The sequence below is a fragment of the Bidens hawaiensis genome, unplaced genomic scaffold (genome assembly GCF_021521415.1).
Source record: "Bidens hawaiensis isolate Kalapana, Puna unplaced genomic scaffold, B.hawaiensis_p1.1 tig00028250_1, whole genome shotgun sequence".
Taxonomy (NCBI): domain Eukaryota; kingdom Viridiplantae; phylum Streptophyta; class Magnoliopsida; order Asterales; family Asteraceae; genus Bidens; species Bidens hawaiensis.
In genome coordinates, this window is record NW_027494601.1 from 99820 (window position 1) to 117457 (window position 17638).

Below are 17638 nucleotides of genomic sequence, written 5' to 3' on the forward strand. Positions count from 1 at the left end.
TGGCGGATTCAACCGTGCCATTGAAGGAGATTTCCCAGAAGTTGAGGGGCCAGAGAAGTTGCAGTATGCCACCATTGGAGGTGTATCCTATTACTTCCTTAAGCTCCTGCTTTTGTTACAAGCTGTGGGGAAGAATAATTGACTTTGACCTTTAAAAGTCAAATATACCCATGGATCTTTATGTCCCTTCAAGTTTTGAAACATTTTGAAGTTAATTTAAGAATTTTTGTACACATTGTCAAGGTCTATGATGGTAACATATGGTAAATGATAATGCACTACCCAAAATATCATTTCCAATTGCTTTTAAAGTAAATAGATGATCTTTGACTTTTAGAGGTCAAACTTGATATGCCAAAGTTCAAAATCAAGATACAATCCATCACTTATTTAACACCTAAAGTTATCATTTTTATATGTTTTTTTTTCTTCATTTTTTATGTAATTACTTAACCTATCTTGAAAATTTGACGAGATTACTTCAATATTGAATTGAAATTTAGAGTATTTGACTTTAAAACCTCTTTTATTCCTATAATACTGTATACAAACATATATTTTTTTTATTGTCCAACATTTACAATCACATATATTAATCACAATATCATAAAACAAAACATAAGATATATGATTATAAGTTTATATAACTTATACAAAATCAAAACGCATAAGCAGCTTCACAGACTTGTATTTATCACCCTTTTGATCATGAAGCGGTACTGCTTGAATCCCGGACCGTAATTCAAACACGGGAAGACAAGTTTGTCCTCCAAAATCATCTTTTTCGGTCATATCATATTCATGAACCTCTACACGAAGCAATGCAAGCTCAGGAACCGTTAACGGGAACTCAAATTCTTCTTCCCATTTTGGTGTCCAGTCATCTTGTAGGATCTTTGTTTTCTTCATAACTGAATCAGCTTGAACTCCAGCAATTCCAATCTAAAACATAGGTTTGACTCATCAGTTTTCAAAGTCAAAACATAAAAAAAAAGTCAACTTATTTTGGAAAATGAGTAGTAGAGTGAACCTTGACATAGAAATCTGGTGGAGAATATATGTCAAAATGTGTTCTTTTGAAATCCAAATGCCACCCATCACCCATATATACTTTCACCTTCAAAACATATAATTAAGTCTACAATTAATTAAACTTGAATTTACATAATGAAAGTTTAAAAAGACTATATAAGTTTGTGATACCTTGAGTGTCTTTTTGACAGGAAGTGTGTTTTTAGGATCAAAGATCTTGTCGTCGGGGCCGTTTTTAAGGAACAGGTCTGGTTTCTTAACGTACCCGCAGCCTCCATTGGCTCTGAACATTCCTTGCATCAGCCATAGTGACCTCCCATGGGTCTGTGGTAACCGAAAACATTAGTGCAACTATACTAAACAGGCCAAGCTGGGTAGGGTAACGGGTCAAATCTCGTCATTTCTTTTTAAAAAAGTTCAAACAAGACAACATCGTATTAGGTTGTGCCGCTATTTTATTTATTTCTTTTCTTAATAGCTAATATAATAGCTTTGTAAAGTTTCAAGTTCTGTATTTGTTGTAAAAGTTACATAAACAGTTTTGTAAAAGGATGAAATAGTCATTTTACACAGACTTAACAGAATTTCTAACAGAAGTTAGTGTTAATGAAAATGATTCTCAATTTGACCCTCTTTTGCTTCAAAATAAAATAAAGTGAGAAGGAACCAAACCTGCATGTTAAATGCAACCATTTGAGCTCCATGAGTCCAACCGATTAACGGATTGTAGTTTGATGAGTCAACTCGTGAGCCTTTCGGGAACACCCTCAACAAGTTCCTTTGGGTAAACCTTCAAAACATTAACCAACCTTGAGACACATTATTGACAACTTACCATTACAGCAAATATGCATGAAATATATTTATTTACACACATTTATAAACTTTAAGTACTTATAAAAGTGTAGTAATAATATTATTTGTTGTAGTATACCAATCACTCTAATAGGGTGCTTTTAGCTACAGACGAATCCTAGCGCTAGAAAGAAATGGTTGTTTAACCTGATGACATCTGTTGCATGATTCTCAATGGCCTTTTCAAGTCGCGTTTCCCTGAGGCTTATCCGCTTAGCAGCTGTAGGATCATCATGTAACCAGTCTTTCACTCCTCCTTTTAGTTTCTTCGCTTGGATCGCGATTAATTGTTTGTACTCGGGTGCTAAATTATGCTTCATGGACTCTTCTTCATAGTGGAATTCTTCATCCTTATGATCCTGACAAAAATTGCATCATGTTTAATAATAAAACCAATTACATCCAAATAATTGATGATTTTTGATGATTTTCTCTATTTAATTAGTATGGTAGAAGAAGTACTTATAAAACTATCTTCCATTCGAAACACTTGCATACAAGTATTATTAATATACGATAAGAATATGTATATTGTTTTCCAACCTCATCTAAGGACGTCTGTTTCTCAAGTGGGTTCGAAAAATCTACACCCCACGCATCGTCTTCAGATATGGTTTTCGTCTTCACCGAGCCCTCATTTTCACTCATGCTCTTGGCGGTGTCGAGATATTCCTTTGGTGGTTTTGTTGAGACAACTATTCGTTTCTTAAGCGATTCGGGGGATGGAAAGTCTATCATACTGTCTGATCCAGTGTAATATAACACATCACCATATGTTTCAGTCACCATCTAACAAAACAACATAAGATTACAAAGTTAATATGCAAATCGGGTTATATATATATAGGTAAAATATAATCACCTTGGCAACTTTGGCTTGAAGATCAGGAGTCAAGTGATCTTCAAGTGTGAGAATGACAGGATATTCAGATGCAACAAATGCATGGGTCTTGATGGCTTCCAAACACTTATTTAATTTGACTGGTGCTGTTAATGTCCTGCATTTTTATATTGACTATATTGTTAATATATAAAGACCATCCAAGAAACTTTATCTAAAGTAACTAAACTAAAATGACTTGATGACACTAATTACTTCACCATTTACAAGCGTCTATATGACTATTAAATTTGATCATACAGTAAAATGTGTATAGATCAACTTGTGAGAAACAAATAGGTAGCGTACGTACCCTCCATGGACGATATCAATATCATCTTTAGTGGAGTTGGGCCACATGTCGAGCTCAATGACACGAACACCTCTCTTAAGGGATTCGATGATGGGTACAACGCTACAATCGCTACTTATTTGGTTTCCGGTGAGATACGAGTTGTGTCCGGTGTATATGAAATAATGAGCTAGCGGAGCCTCCATATCATGGGTCACCTGCTAATTGGAGATTCAGTTAGTATCAACTTGGAATATATTAATATGTTTGATTATATTTGTTACTTGTAGTATTCACTATGATATATATGAAGGATGGTTTTTGTTTGTTAGTTGCACAATGTTTGTACACTTTTTATTTCTATGTATTTCAAAAGCATATACAAAAGATTTAATGAAATTAAGTACAATAATTAAACAAAAAAAAAGTAAATATAAAAATCAGCTACTTGTAAGACCAATCTCAAAAATAGAATAATATCCAATCTATTCAAAAGTACGTGTGCACACACTCACGGAATTATTGAATTAACATGAGAATTGAACAACATGAACAAATAAAAGCGTTATAACGGTGTTTTCTCTTATAGGTTAATATATATTTTAGAACTTTTACTTTTACATTCATATGCGTATGTTATGAGCACAATAAACTATTAAGTTAATTTTTTTTACATGTTTTTTTACATTTTTAAACGTTAACCTAGATATTGAGGCGGCTTGGATAATATATCATTATTCCTATATCTAGAGTCGATAGAAAGGTGAAATGGAATGAACACGTATTTTTGGGGTATTTATAAATGGTTAGGGATCGTACTCTAAAACAACAATTTCTTTAGTTAGATTTTTAATTTAATGACAATTAAAAATTTATTTGATATTATGAAAATAAAAACATGGAAAGAAAACGGCCAATATACCGAAAACAATATAACTGTATGTTTATTTTTTTTTTTTGAACGGCAAATTATGATCACTCACGGACCACTGGAGTATCATCGTGTCACCAGTAAAACCAAACGATCATATCCATCTCCACTAGGCAATAATGTCTAACCACCAATTCAGGAGGAAACCCAATAAATCTTGGGAAAACCCCCTTGTGGGATTCGAACCCAGGACCTTATGGTCCCTAAACCTTATCCCACCACCAAAATACCACTAGGCTATAAAGCCATGGAAAACTGTAAGTTTATTTAAGAAGATATAACTTTCAATTAAACCAGAATCCACATTCTATCCCACAATCCAAAGCAAAATATTTAGTGGGACAAATAGCTATAAAAGGAGAAGCTAAAGCAAAAAATTACGTGGGACAATAGCTATAAAAGGAGAAGCTGTAAGTAGCGTTTGGCTTTTTTTTTTGGCCTTTTGTCTAAAAAAGTATCCTTGCTTGTTTTTATGACTTGTTCTATAAAACTGTCAAAGTACACCATTTGTTCTTCATATTAAAAATTTAAAACGGTGATTTAGATGGTTTTTAGTTTTACTGGTTAAGTTGGTCCATCTAGTCAAAGTGTTCAAAGCATTGAAAACTAAATTTTGTTGATAATCTGTTTTGTACAAATTTCAGTTTTTTGCATTACAATTACTAATAATTTAAAATATATGCATGTATATTTGCCTTAGTGTTAAAAGTTTAAATCAAAACATTAATTTTTATTTTTTTTGAACGGCCAACTAAGTAACGCCGGGTACCCCGTACGCGGCCCCCATTGGCTAAAGGTAGCCCGAGCCGGCCACTAGTCCGGACGGACGGAGCCCCTATCGGTCCACCTGTTGAGGGATTCACCGGATAAAACCCGACCCCCACACCCGTCAAACGGCACGACAGCGAGGAGCCGGTAAAACCGGGTGAGATCGGGACTCGAACCCTGGCAAACCAGGGTCATCCCTCATATCTCCCATATAAGTTGGTGGTAGTGAGGTTTGATCCCCTACCTCTCACTTGTAAAGTGAGTGCTCTGCCATTGAGCCACAACCAACCTATAAATCAAAACATTAATAAAAGTAAAAAAGTTAACTTTAAATAATTGACTACTTATTAAAGGAGAAATGACAGAAAATGTGTGCATCACGTTGCATAAAATAAATTTGATTTTAATTGCAAACAATGATTGCAAGGGTGAGAATACTGGTAATTTGATTTAAAATAAATTTGATTTCTTAACCTTAAATTGTGTTGCGGAGCTGCTTAGCTAAGACTCTGAGTCCAACATTCGTGCATAATAATAATAATAATGTTATAACTTTAGGATTTATCAATTTTGTTTTTAAAATAGTGAGTTTTGTAATTTAAAAGAGGCTACTTGTTGGTTGTTTGCATTGCATTCTATCTTGATTTAAACATTACTTTTTTAAATGTAATCAATTTATAATTAAAATAAATAAAAAATAATAATAAACTTATTATATATTGTTTTGAATTGTGTGTTGATAAACATACCCTCTCCCATATACTTTTACTAAACAAACATCCTCCTAAGTTTCACATTAATATGATTAATATCTTCTTGTTTACTCTTTTGTCATTTTGTTATATTGTATTTATTAACATTAGTTTAGTTTTAGAAAGGTTTTTTTAACTACCTTTTTAAAGAAAGTTTTTATATATATATATTATAAATCTTTTTTTTTTTATTATTTTAAAACAACCAGAAAAGCATTTTTTTAAACTTCTTTAAACAGTTTTTTTTTCTCTTTAATTTTTTCTATAAAGTGTTTTCTTAAATAACAATAGGGATAATTTACATTAAAAATTGTTTTAATAGTTTTTAACATATAAAAAAATGAAATAACATATGACTTGATCAACAAGTGGTTCCGTTGTTAGGTGCTATTAATCTCATGCACATCAACCTAAAGAAATTCAAATTGCCTTGGTTTTATTTTATTTTATTTTGTATGAGAGAAGAGTCACATGATAAGAAAAAATATACAATATTTTTTTATCGTTTTATAAATACATTATACTATTGTTCTTTAAGAATATTTTATAAAAAAATGATTTTTTATATTTTTTAGAGAAAGTATTTTTAAGTTTTCTTACTATTAATTTTTGTATTTAGTATTAAAGACAATATATATTTTTTTTTACAAAATTAGAAACTTTAAAGTTTTTGATATAATATTTTAAATGAGACTGTAAAATAGAAAAAATGTTAATTTGGAGTAATATGTCTAAATAAAATTGTCAAGTGAATTGAAAATATAGGTGAAGGGGTATGGCAAATAGGAGAGAGTAGTATGTTTAGCATAACCCTTTTAAATTATAGATTTTAGTTTTTTCTACTATACTCAGCAAAAAAAAACCTTATTTCCAACCAACCAAATGATCCACGACGTGAATATGATAATACCATATTACCATGCATTACTTTCGGTGATCCAGTTAAAGTACGTAGCCTGATTTACTTTGTAAGGCCCGGTTTTGTTTAAATGAGTTTTTCGTATTTGTATCATTTTAGTTTACGTTTTCGTTCGTTTACGTTTATATGTATTGGGCCCGAGGCCTTGTGTACTTGGTGCCTATTGGGCTTATTATTAATGAAATGGTGTATAACATACCACACTATATATTGTGTGTGTATGGAATACACCAAACAACTCTTGCATTTTCATTTTTCATCTAAGTAACTAAACTCTCTCAACTCATTTACCCTTCTTCTTATTTTCGGCTCCCTTTACCTACATACAAGATCCGAGATCTCGGTCCAACTAGTTGTTTCCGCCAACTAGTTGTGAGGTTGATCTAAGAACAACTAATATCTTAGTTTGTTTTGTTGTTTGATCCGGTTTCGGGACCTACAATTGGTATCAGAGCTTTCGGGCTCTACTAGTTGTAGATCTTGGGTCACAACCTTGGATTTTGGTCTTGAGTGTGAAAAGACGGAATTTTGGAGAAAATAATTGGTTTTCGGGTAATTGTGTTCTTGAAGTTCTTAAGTTTTTTTTGGTATTCTTGCTCAAGAGGATGGTTTGAAGTTATTAAAGTTGGTGTTTGTGGCTTGTTAATCTTGAAGATTTGTGTTTGTGTGTTGCATGTGATACTTGCTTCAAAGAATGTGTCTCGCATGCATTTGGATATGCTTGAGAGTAGTGAGTTGGTAGCATTCCTTAATTGGTTCAAAGTAATCAAATTGTTGACCACAAACTCGAATACAATGTTCACTTATCCACCCACTTGCATACAATCCTTAGTCTCTTTCACCATATTCGCATACAATACTTAGCCAAATTCTCATACCCCAACTCGCATACAATACCTAGCCAAATTTTTTTCTTCATCCCAAACTCGCATACAATCTTCACATTCGCATTCAATCCTTAGCCTCTCACAATTCGCATACAATTCACATCCCAAGTCGCATACAATTCCAACTCGCATACAATCCTTAGCCTCATTCCAACTCGCATACAATCTTCCAACTCGCATACAATCCTTAGCCAAATCCAACTCGCATACAATACTTAGCCAAATCCAACTCGCATACAATACTTAGCCAAATTTTCTTCATTTCAGACTTGCATACAATACTTAGCCATATTTTTCTTTCATTCCACTCAATTACAATCACCTTGTTTCCAAATTTTTCTAAGTAAATTGTAATCTAATCAAACTTGATTAGAATACATTTCTCGTTAGAACATATCATACTTAGTTTTTGAGCAGATTTTAAGAAATGGCAAATCCCAATTCCACTGTGGCAAGTACTGAAGTTGTTCAATGTATGTTGTTTGAAAACATGGCTGGTACGACATCTAAGCCCCCAAAGTTGATGAAATGGGACAACGACTTTGACGAGTTCAAATGGAGATTAAAAAACTATTTCAGAATCATTGATCACAATCTCATTAGACCGTTTGAACAAGGCCCACATCTTCCTGTAACCACTAATCTTGATGGTGAGGTTCCTAAAGCTGTGAAAAAATATGATGATGATGATCGAAGGATGCTTGCTGAAGATCAAAAGGCTTTTGGTGTTCTAACTATCTGTCTCTCACATGAAATAGCCCTAACTTTAAGAGAACACACCACTGCCAAAATCCTTTGGGATGCATTGGCTGCTAAGTTTGAAGGAAATTTGGAGATGAAAAACAGTAGAAAAGGGATGTTGAAAGGTGAGTTCAACATGTTTAACTACATTCAAGAAGAGACCATTTCTAGCCTTATCTCAAGATTTGAAACGTTGATCACTAAAATCAACAGTGCTGGAATTGATTATGATCAAATTGAGATTAATGACAAGTTGCTCAACTCACTTCCCTATTCATGGAGCAGTAGTGTCATCACTATTAAGAGAACCATAAACCTTCAAATTACCAGTCTTAGTGACTTGACCTCAATCATCAAGTCATTTGAAATGGATGACAAGCTAAGAATGGGTAATCATGTTAGTTCTCTTTCGAAGGCTGGTATGACAACTGGAATCGGTGTGAGTTCTGCATTCATAAGCCAAACCAACTCCACTGCTCACAATCCAAGTTCAATCTTCAAGAATGCCGGTTCATCTCATGATTCATCTAGTTCAAGTTCAAGCTCCATTCAATCAGTTGTTGATCAAGCTGTGGCTCAAGCACTTAAAGCTCATGGAATCAAGTCTACTTCAAGCACTCCAACTTACACTACTTCAAAGCCAATCTCTACTGAGGACTCCACTGTGGCTTTGATTCATGCTTTTCTATCAAGTCATGAGGAGTTGCTGCAAGGAAAGTTGCTTCCTCCATCATTTGAACAATGAGATCTTCCCGAGATCAACAAGTATGATCTCAAGAAAATGGATATAAAATACCAGATGGCCATGGCTGTTCATCGGGCAACAAACTTTATGAAGAAATATGGGAAGAATAGCTTCAGAGATGGGAAGAATTTGGGTTTTGAGAAAGACAAGCTTCGCCGCTACAATTGTGGGGAACCAGGTCACTTTGCACGTGAATGCACAAATCCGCCAATGGCCGTGGGAGATATAAAGATCACTGAGATGTCTGATAATGAAAGTGGCCAGAAGTCTGATAAGAGAATCATCCCAAACTACTCCTCTAAGTCAAGGATTCCCAAAGTCAATCATGGAAGCACATCAAAAGGGAACTTAGAGTCGAGCTCAAAGGCAATGATCGCTAGGAATGCCGAGTCAAATGTACCTGATTGGGAAGGAGATCAATTTGAAGAATTGAAGAATCCACTGAACTTTGCTGGGATGGCATTCACCGATCAGGCTGGCACCTCTTCAAGCATCTCCGATGAGATTCCTACACCTGCCTCGCTCATTCCTGAGGTACACAAACTTTGCACTCTAGAATGTGTAGACAAAGTTCTTCATTATAGAAATCACAATGCTAAAATTCTTGAACAAATTAGTAGCATTAAAGTTCAGAATGATGATCTTAAGAAAGCTGCAAAGATTTATACCACTAGGATTAACACTCATGGTAATGATATGGCAAAACTTAGAGAAAAGGTCGCTATAGCTACATATTTAGCTCAACATCATGAAAAACATATAGATGAACTAAATGCTAAAATTTCCAAGTTAGAAATTGAGTTATCTCAAAAGAAAATTGCCATAGAAAACTTTGAGTTAGCCTCTGAAAAGCTGAACAAACTAATTGGATCACAAATGGAATTGAGATTAAAGACTGGTTTAGGCTATGATAGTTCTGATGTACCTCCACCGTTTAACAATAACTATACTAGCCTTCCTTACTTTGATTTTAACTCTCCTCCTGAGGAAGAAATGGTCTATGGTATTGGTTATGTACCCTTATCAAAGACATTTGTTCCTGCTGCTCCCAAGACTGTTAATTCAGCTAATTCTTCAATTAATCCTAAAAGTGATTCATCTTCTGTAGCAGGTTGTGTAGAAGAAAATGGGTGTATGGAAACAAACACGGGTTATGGAGATAAAAATTTACTTTTTGGTTCATCTATTATCAAACCCATCTGTAATAATTTTGTTTCCAAAAACATTTTGAACAATGATGTTTGTGACGAGGATGTTCATGTTGGCACCTCTATTGAAAAAGAAAATGATGTTTCTATTTCAGATAGTGATTGTGAAACTATTTTTTATGAAACCATTGTTAATAGAACTGTGCATGAAGCGGTTTCTGTGAATACTAACCTATCCAGCTGTTTGTCAAAAGATTGTAAAGTTGAGGTCACTAAAATTAATGAAAATCGTTTTGAAAAGGAAAGGGCAAGCACATCTGGTAAATATGTGCCACCTCATAGAAACAATTTTTATCAATCCACAAATCAATATTATCAACCTCAACTATACAATCAATTTGATAATAGCTACTATGGTTACTATACACAAGATTATGTTAACTCTTTCTATACAAATGTTTTGGATGATCGGGGTCATAGATCTGACAGCTTGTTTGTTCCCATACAATCATTTCCTTATTCGCCACAACCCATGTATTATCATTCTGATGTTTTCTATAAGGAAGATAGAAGAAAATTGTGTTTTGTGTGTGGTAACCCTTCTCACCTTGCAAGACACTTCAAGAACTGGCATGATATGAAAAGGAAAACGAACAATCCATTTAATCAATTCAGATCCAGAGCTAAACCAAGCTCAAGGAATAGAAATGATCAATCTGATAGTTCTGCCAGTGAAATGGACGTGAGATCCAAAAATAAAAGAAATGACAAACCTCCTTTTTGGATAACCAAGAAGGAGAGAGCAAAAGGAATTCAAAGACTGAAAAGGCTGAGAATTCATCAAAAATAAAGCAGAAAAGACATCCAAAGATTGAAAGATCTAAAGATGTTCTTTTAAAACCAAGAAGGAGACAGTCTGGAAAATCATTTAAAAACAGGAAACCTGCTCGTGCATGGAATCCTAAAGATTGTTCTTCTGATTCTGACACGTCCCACAACTTCATAAACAACAATGAGAAAAGGACATTTGACCCTCCCGAGACAACTAAGTCTCGAGAACCTGTATCTAATTAAATTGCTAATGTGTAGGGTCAGCCAAGAAAGTCTGTAAATAGTATATGGTATTTGGATAGTGGCTGTACCCGACACATGACAGGAGACGAATCCTTGCTTTTTGACATTAAACCGTTCGATGGCGGATACGTTTCTTTTGCTGGAGATATGGGTGGAAATATTTCAAAACTAGGAAAGGTGTCAAATGGAGTCCTGACATTTGAAGATGTCAACTTGGTGGAACAATTGAACCACAGTCTTCTCAGCGTTTCTCAAATCTGCGACACACAGTACTCCACACTATTCACCGAGAATGAATGCTTGATTCTCAAACCAGGTTTTAAGGTCCCAGAAGAATGGATTATGATGCGTACTCCGAGGCACAATGACTCTTATGTTATAGACATGAATAGCTCTTACTCACGTAAAGCTGCCTCTTGTTTATTATCTAAGGCCTCAGAGAACGACTCATCTCTATGGCATCGTCGTCTAGGTCATGTAAATTTTAAAAATCTAAACAAGTTGGTTAAAGGGGAACATGTGAGGGGATTGCCTGTTAAATCTTTCTCTTGCATTGAAAAATGTCTTTCATGCTCTAAAGGCAAGCAACACAAGCTCCCTCACAAACCCAAGACGATAAGTTCCATATATTCCATTCTTCAATTGTTACACATGGATTTGTTTGGTCCTATTACTCCTATGGCAATCGGCCGAAAAGCCCATTGCCTTGTGATTACTGATGACTTTTCTCGTTTCAGCTGGACCTTCCTTTTAGGGCATAAGGATGAAACCGCACAGTTTTTAATCAAGTTTATAACCTTAGTGGAAAGACAAACTGACAAGAAGGTGAAGTGTATACGAAGCGACAACGGAACTGAATTCTGCAACCGATCTGTAGATGACTTATGCAGTTTCAATGGAATAGAACGCCAATTCAGTGCACCTTACACTCCTCAACAAAATGGAGTTGCTGAAAGACGAAACCGAACACTGATTGAAGTTGCACGAACAATGTTGTCTGATTCCAAATTACCTCTCTTCTTTTGGGGTGAGGCCATCAGCACGGCCTGCTTCATCCAAAACCGTGTGATTATAAACAAGCGTCTGACGAAGACCCCGTATGAAGTTTACTACAAAACAAAGCCGCTGGTCAACTACATCAAAACATTTGGATGTCCTTGCACCCTACTCCATACTTGTAACACCCCGACCAAAGGCGGATTATACATCGGTGCGCCACATATTGTTTCATTACTCGTGACACTATTGGGTGTCAATATTTAATAAATATATTCATTCACGCACGCGCAACGTAAACACAAGATAACATAAATTAACATAAATCAATATATTATAAGGCAAGATATTCGAACAACAATAACTTGTCTTGATACATTTTAATCTAGGTCCAAAAGTAAAAACGTCCTACGTGTCCACAAGCTCCAGATGTAGCTACAGCAAACCTGAACATGTGTTAAAATAAAACGTCAAAACACTTGCGTGTTGGTGAGGAATCAAGTTTAATAGATAATAATAGATAACAATAATCACTGCGCGCAACACGTGTATGTCTGGTGTTTAACAAGGGTGTAATCAGATTGTGACCAAGCCTAAATAGATCATAGTTCATAGTTCAATCCGTGCTCCCAAATGAGCACAAAAAAACAAGAAAACATCTGTGCAAGTGTAAACAAAGAAAACCGTAAACGATAGGTCTCCCGTGTTCATCTAATGGATCCATGAAAACTTCGGAATAGGCCGAACAAAGCGGTTAATGATACACACATACAAATAAACAGCCAAGTAAACGTCCTCAACACATGGGATACTGCGCGACTAAAGTTCATAAACAAGTTTAAGACTCAAGTTTGTACGAACACATGAACATCCCAAAACATTAAAAAATAAAAAGGGATTAGGTACGAGATTACTCACTTGATAAAGATGCGTTGAAAGATAATGCAAGAACCAACTTTAAACAAGCACAAGTTAACCTATAAATAAGGATATTATTGGTTTAATGATTTGTTTTAAGTCTTGAATATATGTTAGCATTATTAATAAGCAACTTTAACAAATTATTATATATATATATATTATATATTACCGGAAGTCTGGGCAGAACAAAGGAGAAGACGGAGGCAGAGAGAGGAGACGGCAGAGGACAAGGAAGATAATAAGTGTTTGTGTGTGTAGTGTTAAGAAAATAGCATTATTATTTATAGGGAAACCCTAGGGAACACAATCCCTAGAAAAGGGGAAAAGATCTCCAAAAAGTAAAAGATTCCAAAAGCAAAAGATATCAAAAGATATGGTAGCTGCAGGGGACAAAGGAAAAGCTGACAGGGAACAGTAAACAGGCATGGGAGGGTCAGATAAAGGTACTGGTCAAGCATGGAAAAGCAGATCTCAAAAGATAATGTCAGTCACTTTTTCTGTCAACCAATGGGGTTGGTGCGCATGCTGCGCCAAAAGTGGCTTTTCAGACATAAGATAGGTCAGGTCAAAAGCTCAGAAGATAAGACATCACAAAAGTAAACGGCTGGATAAAACAGAAGAAAAGACTCCAGGGTTTAACGCGAGAAGGCATCGAGCGCTGCGAGCGCGAAGGCAGACAGAACCAACCTTAGCATGTCGCGGGAAGAACCATAATCCTTAGCGCGCTGCGGGGACAGTTCGCCTCGCGTGTCACAGCAACAGATGGTCTTCACGCAGGCTTCCTTGTAAGGAGTCTGGCGCGTGGAACTGCGCAGACAACCTTAGGCGGGAAGAAACAAAGGACAGAGTTAAGAGAAAAGGAGGGGTTCAAGGCTTAAGGGTTAAGCAGAAGGGCGGGACGGCGGAAAGGGAGAGAGAGAAAGAGGCGGGAAGGAAAATATTATTATTATTAAAAAGTAAAATATAAGTATAAATAAATATTAAATCATAACAGAAAGAGATCGGATAAGAGAAACGGGTACCTGGGTCGGGTCGGATCGGGCAGATGTCACAGTCTCCCCTACTTTAAGAAATTTCGTCCCGAAATTTATCTCGAAGTAGGTTGCGCAGAGAACAGGTGCGGGTACTTGATCTTCATTTGATCTTCCCTTTCCCATGTAAACTCAGCTCCGCGCTTGGACTCCCAGCGAACTTTCACGATAGGGATGCGACTGCGCTTGGTTTGCTTAACCTCGCGATCCATAATCTCAACAGGCTTCTCAACGAAATGCATAGATTCTTCAACTTGAACTTCATCAAGTGGTATGTGAAGGTTCTCGTCAGCTAAACATTTCTTGAGATTGGATACATGGAACGTTGGATGCACATTGCTGAGCGCGGGCGGCAGGTCTAGTCTGTAGGAAACTTTTCCCACACGCGCGAGAATCTTGAATGGACCAACATAACGAGGAGCAAGCTTACCTTTCTTCCCAAAGCGGACAACACCTTTCCAGGGCGACACTTTGAGGAGAACAAGATCACCAACTTGAAATTTGAGAGGCTTTCGCCTGCGATCTGCGTAACTCTTCTGTCGGCTTCTGGCAGTCAGCAGATGATCACGGATCTTGGCGATTTTATCGGTTGTCTCTTGAACTAGTTCGGGTCCTGTGATTTGAGCTTCACCCACTTCGCTCCAACAAATCGGGGAGCGACACTTTCGACAGTAAAGTGCTTCAAATGGGGCCATACCAATGCTGGAATGATAGCTGTTATTATAAGAGAACTCGATCAAAGGCAGGTGCGAATCCCAATTACCTCCAAAATCAAGAACACAAGATCGGAGCATATCCTCAAGAGTTTGAATAGTTCGCTCAGACTGTCCGTCAGTCTGAGGATGATATGCAGTACTCATGTCCAAGCGAGTTCCTAACGCAGATTAGAGAGATTTCCAAAAGCGGGATATAAAACGGCCATCGCGATCGGATATGATGCTCAAAGGAGTGCCATGACGGCAGACAATCTCCTTGACATAAAGCTGCGCAAGTTGCTCAACACGGTAGTTTTCACGAATGGGCAGAAAGTGAGCAGACTTAGTCAAACGATCCACTATTACCCAAATGCTATCATGTTTGCTTGCTGTCAAAGGTAACTTGGTAATAAAGTCCATCGCTATACATTCCCATTTCCACGTAGGAATTTCTGGTTGTTCGAGCAAACCAGATGGGCGTTGGTGTTCAGCTTTTACCTTAGAACAAGTCAGGCATTTAGCTACGAACACAGCAATATCCTTTTTCATACCGGGCCACCAATAAGTAATGCGCAAATCCTTGTACATCTTATCAGCGCCAGGATGAATGGAATACCGAGATTTATGCGCTTCACTCAGTAGGACAGAGCGAAGATTCTCATCAAAGGGAATCCAGATGCGGTTGAGATAACAGAGAATTCCACTCAGATTAGGGACAAAGTGCGCTTCCGCGCCACACGCTAACTCGGCGCGAAGGTTGCCATTGCTGATGGATGCGCGCTGCGCGTCGCGAATGCGTGATTCAAGATTGCTCTGAATCGGCGCAAAGTGAAGCTGCGTGCGCGGCAAGATACAGTTAAGCTGGCAGGGTTTGCGGCTGAGCGCATCGGCTACCACATTAGCCTTCCCAGGGTGATATCGGATCTCACAATCGTAATCGCTGATGAGTTCGTTCCATCGGCGTTGTCTCATGTTGAGTTCCTTTTGATCAAAGATATGCTGAAGGCTTTTATGGTCAGTGTAGAGGATACACTTAGTACCATAGAGGTAGTGTCTCCAGATCTTCAAGGCAAATACAACTGCACCAAGTTCGAGGTCGTGAGTTGTATAATTCTTTTCATGAACCTTGAGTTGCCTTGATGCGTAAGCGATAACCTTGCCTCGTTGCATAAGAACACAACCGAGACCTTAGTTGGATGCATCGCAATACACGACAAAATCATCATTACCCTCAGGTAGCGCAAGAACAGGAGCTTCACACAACAATCGCTTGAGCGTTAGAAAGGCTTCTTCTTGCTTCGAGCCCCAAATATACGGTTTGCCTTTGTGCGTTAAAGCTGTTAAAGGCAATGCGATCTTTGAGAAGTTCGAAATAAATAGCCGGTAGTAACCAGCTAAGCCCAAAAAGGAACGGATTTCGGTAGGAGTAGATGGCGTCAACCAGTTCTTGATTGCTTCAATCTTGGATGGGTCGACATGAATACCCATCTGGTTTACAACATGACCAAGAAACTGTACTTCATCAGACCAAAATTCACACTTGGAAAGCTTGGCAAAGAGCTGCTCGGCTCTAAGCTTTTGCAACACCAACCGAAGATGTTGCTCATGCTCGGCCTTGGTCTTAGAATACACCAGAACATCATCGATAAACACAATCACAAATCGGTCCAAGAAAGGCCTACACACCCGATTCATCAGATCCATGAAAACGGCGGGTGCGTTGGTTAAACCGAAGGACATGACCAAGAATTCAAAGTGGCCATAACGAGTTCGAAAAGCAGTCTTGGGAATATCTTCATCGCGGATACGCAACTGATGATAACCAGAACGGAGATCGATCTTGGAGAAACAAGAGGCACCTTGGAGTTGATCAAAGAGGTCGTCAATACGCGGTAAGGGATACCGGTTCTTAATGGTGAGCTTGTTCAACTCGCGGTAATCGATACACATGCGAAACGAACCATCTTTCTTTTTAACGAACAACACCGGAGCACCCCAGGGCGAAGAACTAGGGCGAATGAATCCTTTAGCGGTCAACTCTTGAAGTTGGCTTGCCAATTCTTGCATTTCAGCGGGTGCAAGACGATAAGGAGATTTGGCTACGGGGGAAGCACCAGGGACAAGATCAACACGAAACTCGACTTCACGAGCGGGAGGGATACCAGGAAGATCATCGGGAAAAACTTCAGGGAAGTCACGCACAACAGGGATTTCGCGAAGCTTCTTCTTTCCTTCATCAGGTTTAACCACATGGGCTAAAAATGCAATACACTTCTTCCGCATAAGCCTTTGGGCTTCAGCGCAGGACATAAGCTTAAGACCGTTGGAGGGTTTCTCGCCGTAGATGTGAAGATCACCATTAACTCGAGGAATGCGAATCAACTTCTTGGGGCAAATAACTTCGGCGCGATTCTTCGAGAGCCAGTCCATACCAATGATAACATCGAAACTTCCAAGGGGCATGGGGATGAGGTCGATTAGAAAATCGCTTTCATTAAGGTTAAGCGTTCAATCCTTAATCACGGAGTTAATTAAAATAGTTTCACCATTAGCCAATTCAACTGAAAAATTTTCGCTTAAGTTAATGCGCTGTCGCGCAAGCTTCTGCTCAAAAGCGCGAGAAATAAAACTTCTATCGGCGCCAGTATCAAAAAGTACGGAAGCATAATGTCCGTTAAGCAAAAATGTACCATTAACTACGTCATTGTTTGCTTGCGCTTGGTGCGCGGTTATATTAAAAGCTCGTCCGCGCGTCGCTTGGTTGGAAATTTGGTTCACCGGATTTGCTTGTGTGATTTGCACTTGTAGTCTCGGGCACGCGTTCCGGAAATGACTGGGATCACCGCAGTTAAAGCACGACCTGGGTCGTGGATTAGGGTATGCTGGTTGAGGGTTTTGCGGGTAGGTTGGTGTTTGTGCGATTGGGTTGACGGGAGGGACTCTACAGAACTCGGCAGAGTGACCAACGCGG

General features: G+C 37.7%; 1 protein-coding gene across 1 annotated transcript in view; it reads right to left on the bottom strand.

Moving 5' to 3' along the window:
• Window positions 1-561: 561 nt before the first annotated feature.
• LOC143576638 (phosphoinositide phospholipase C 2-like) overlaps window positions 562-17638 on the bottom strand; it is a 31910-nt gene continuing 14833 nt past the window's right edge. The window contains exons 2-9 of the mRNA XM_077060684.1: window positions 3081-3277; window positions 2750-2885; window positions 2431-2676; window positions 2035-2246; window positions 1705-1822; window positions 1204-1356; window positions 1031-1117; window positions 562-942 (exon numbers count right to left, since the gene is read on the bottom strand). Coding sequence (XP_076916799.1) covers window positions 649-942; window positions 1031-1117; window positions 1204-1356; window positions 1705-1822; window positions 2035-2246; window positions 2431-2676; window positions 2750-2885; window positions 3081-3277 — 1443 coding nt within the window. The 3' untranslated portion in view covers window positions 562-648. The remainder of the gene's footprint in view (window positions 943-1030; window positions 1118-1203; window positions 1357-1704; window positions 1823-2034; window positions 2247-2430; window positions 2677-2749; window positions 2886-3080; window positions 3278-17638) is intronic.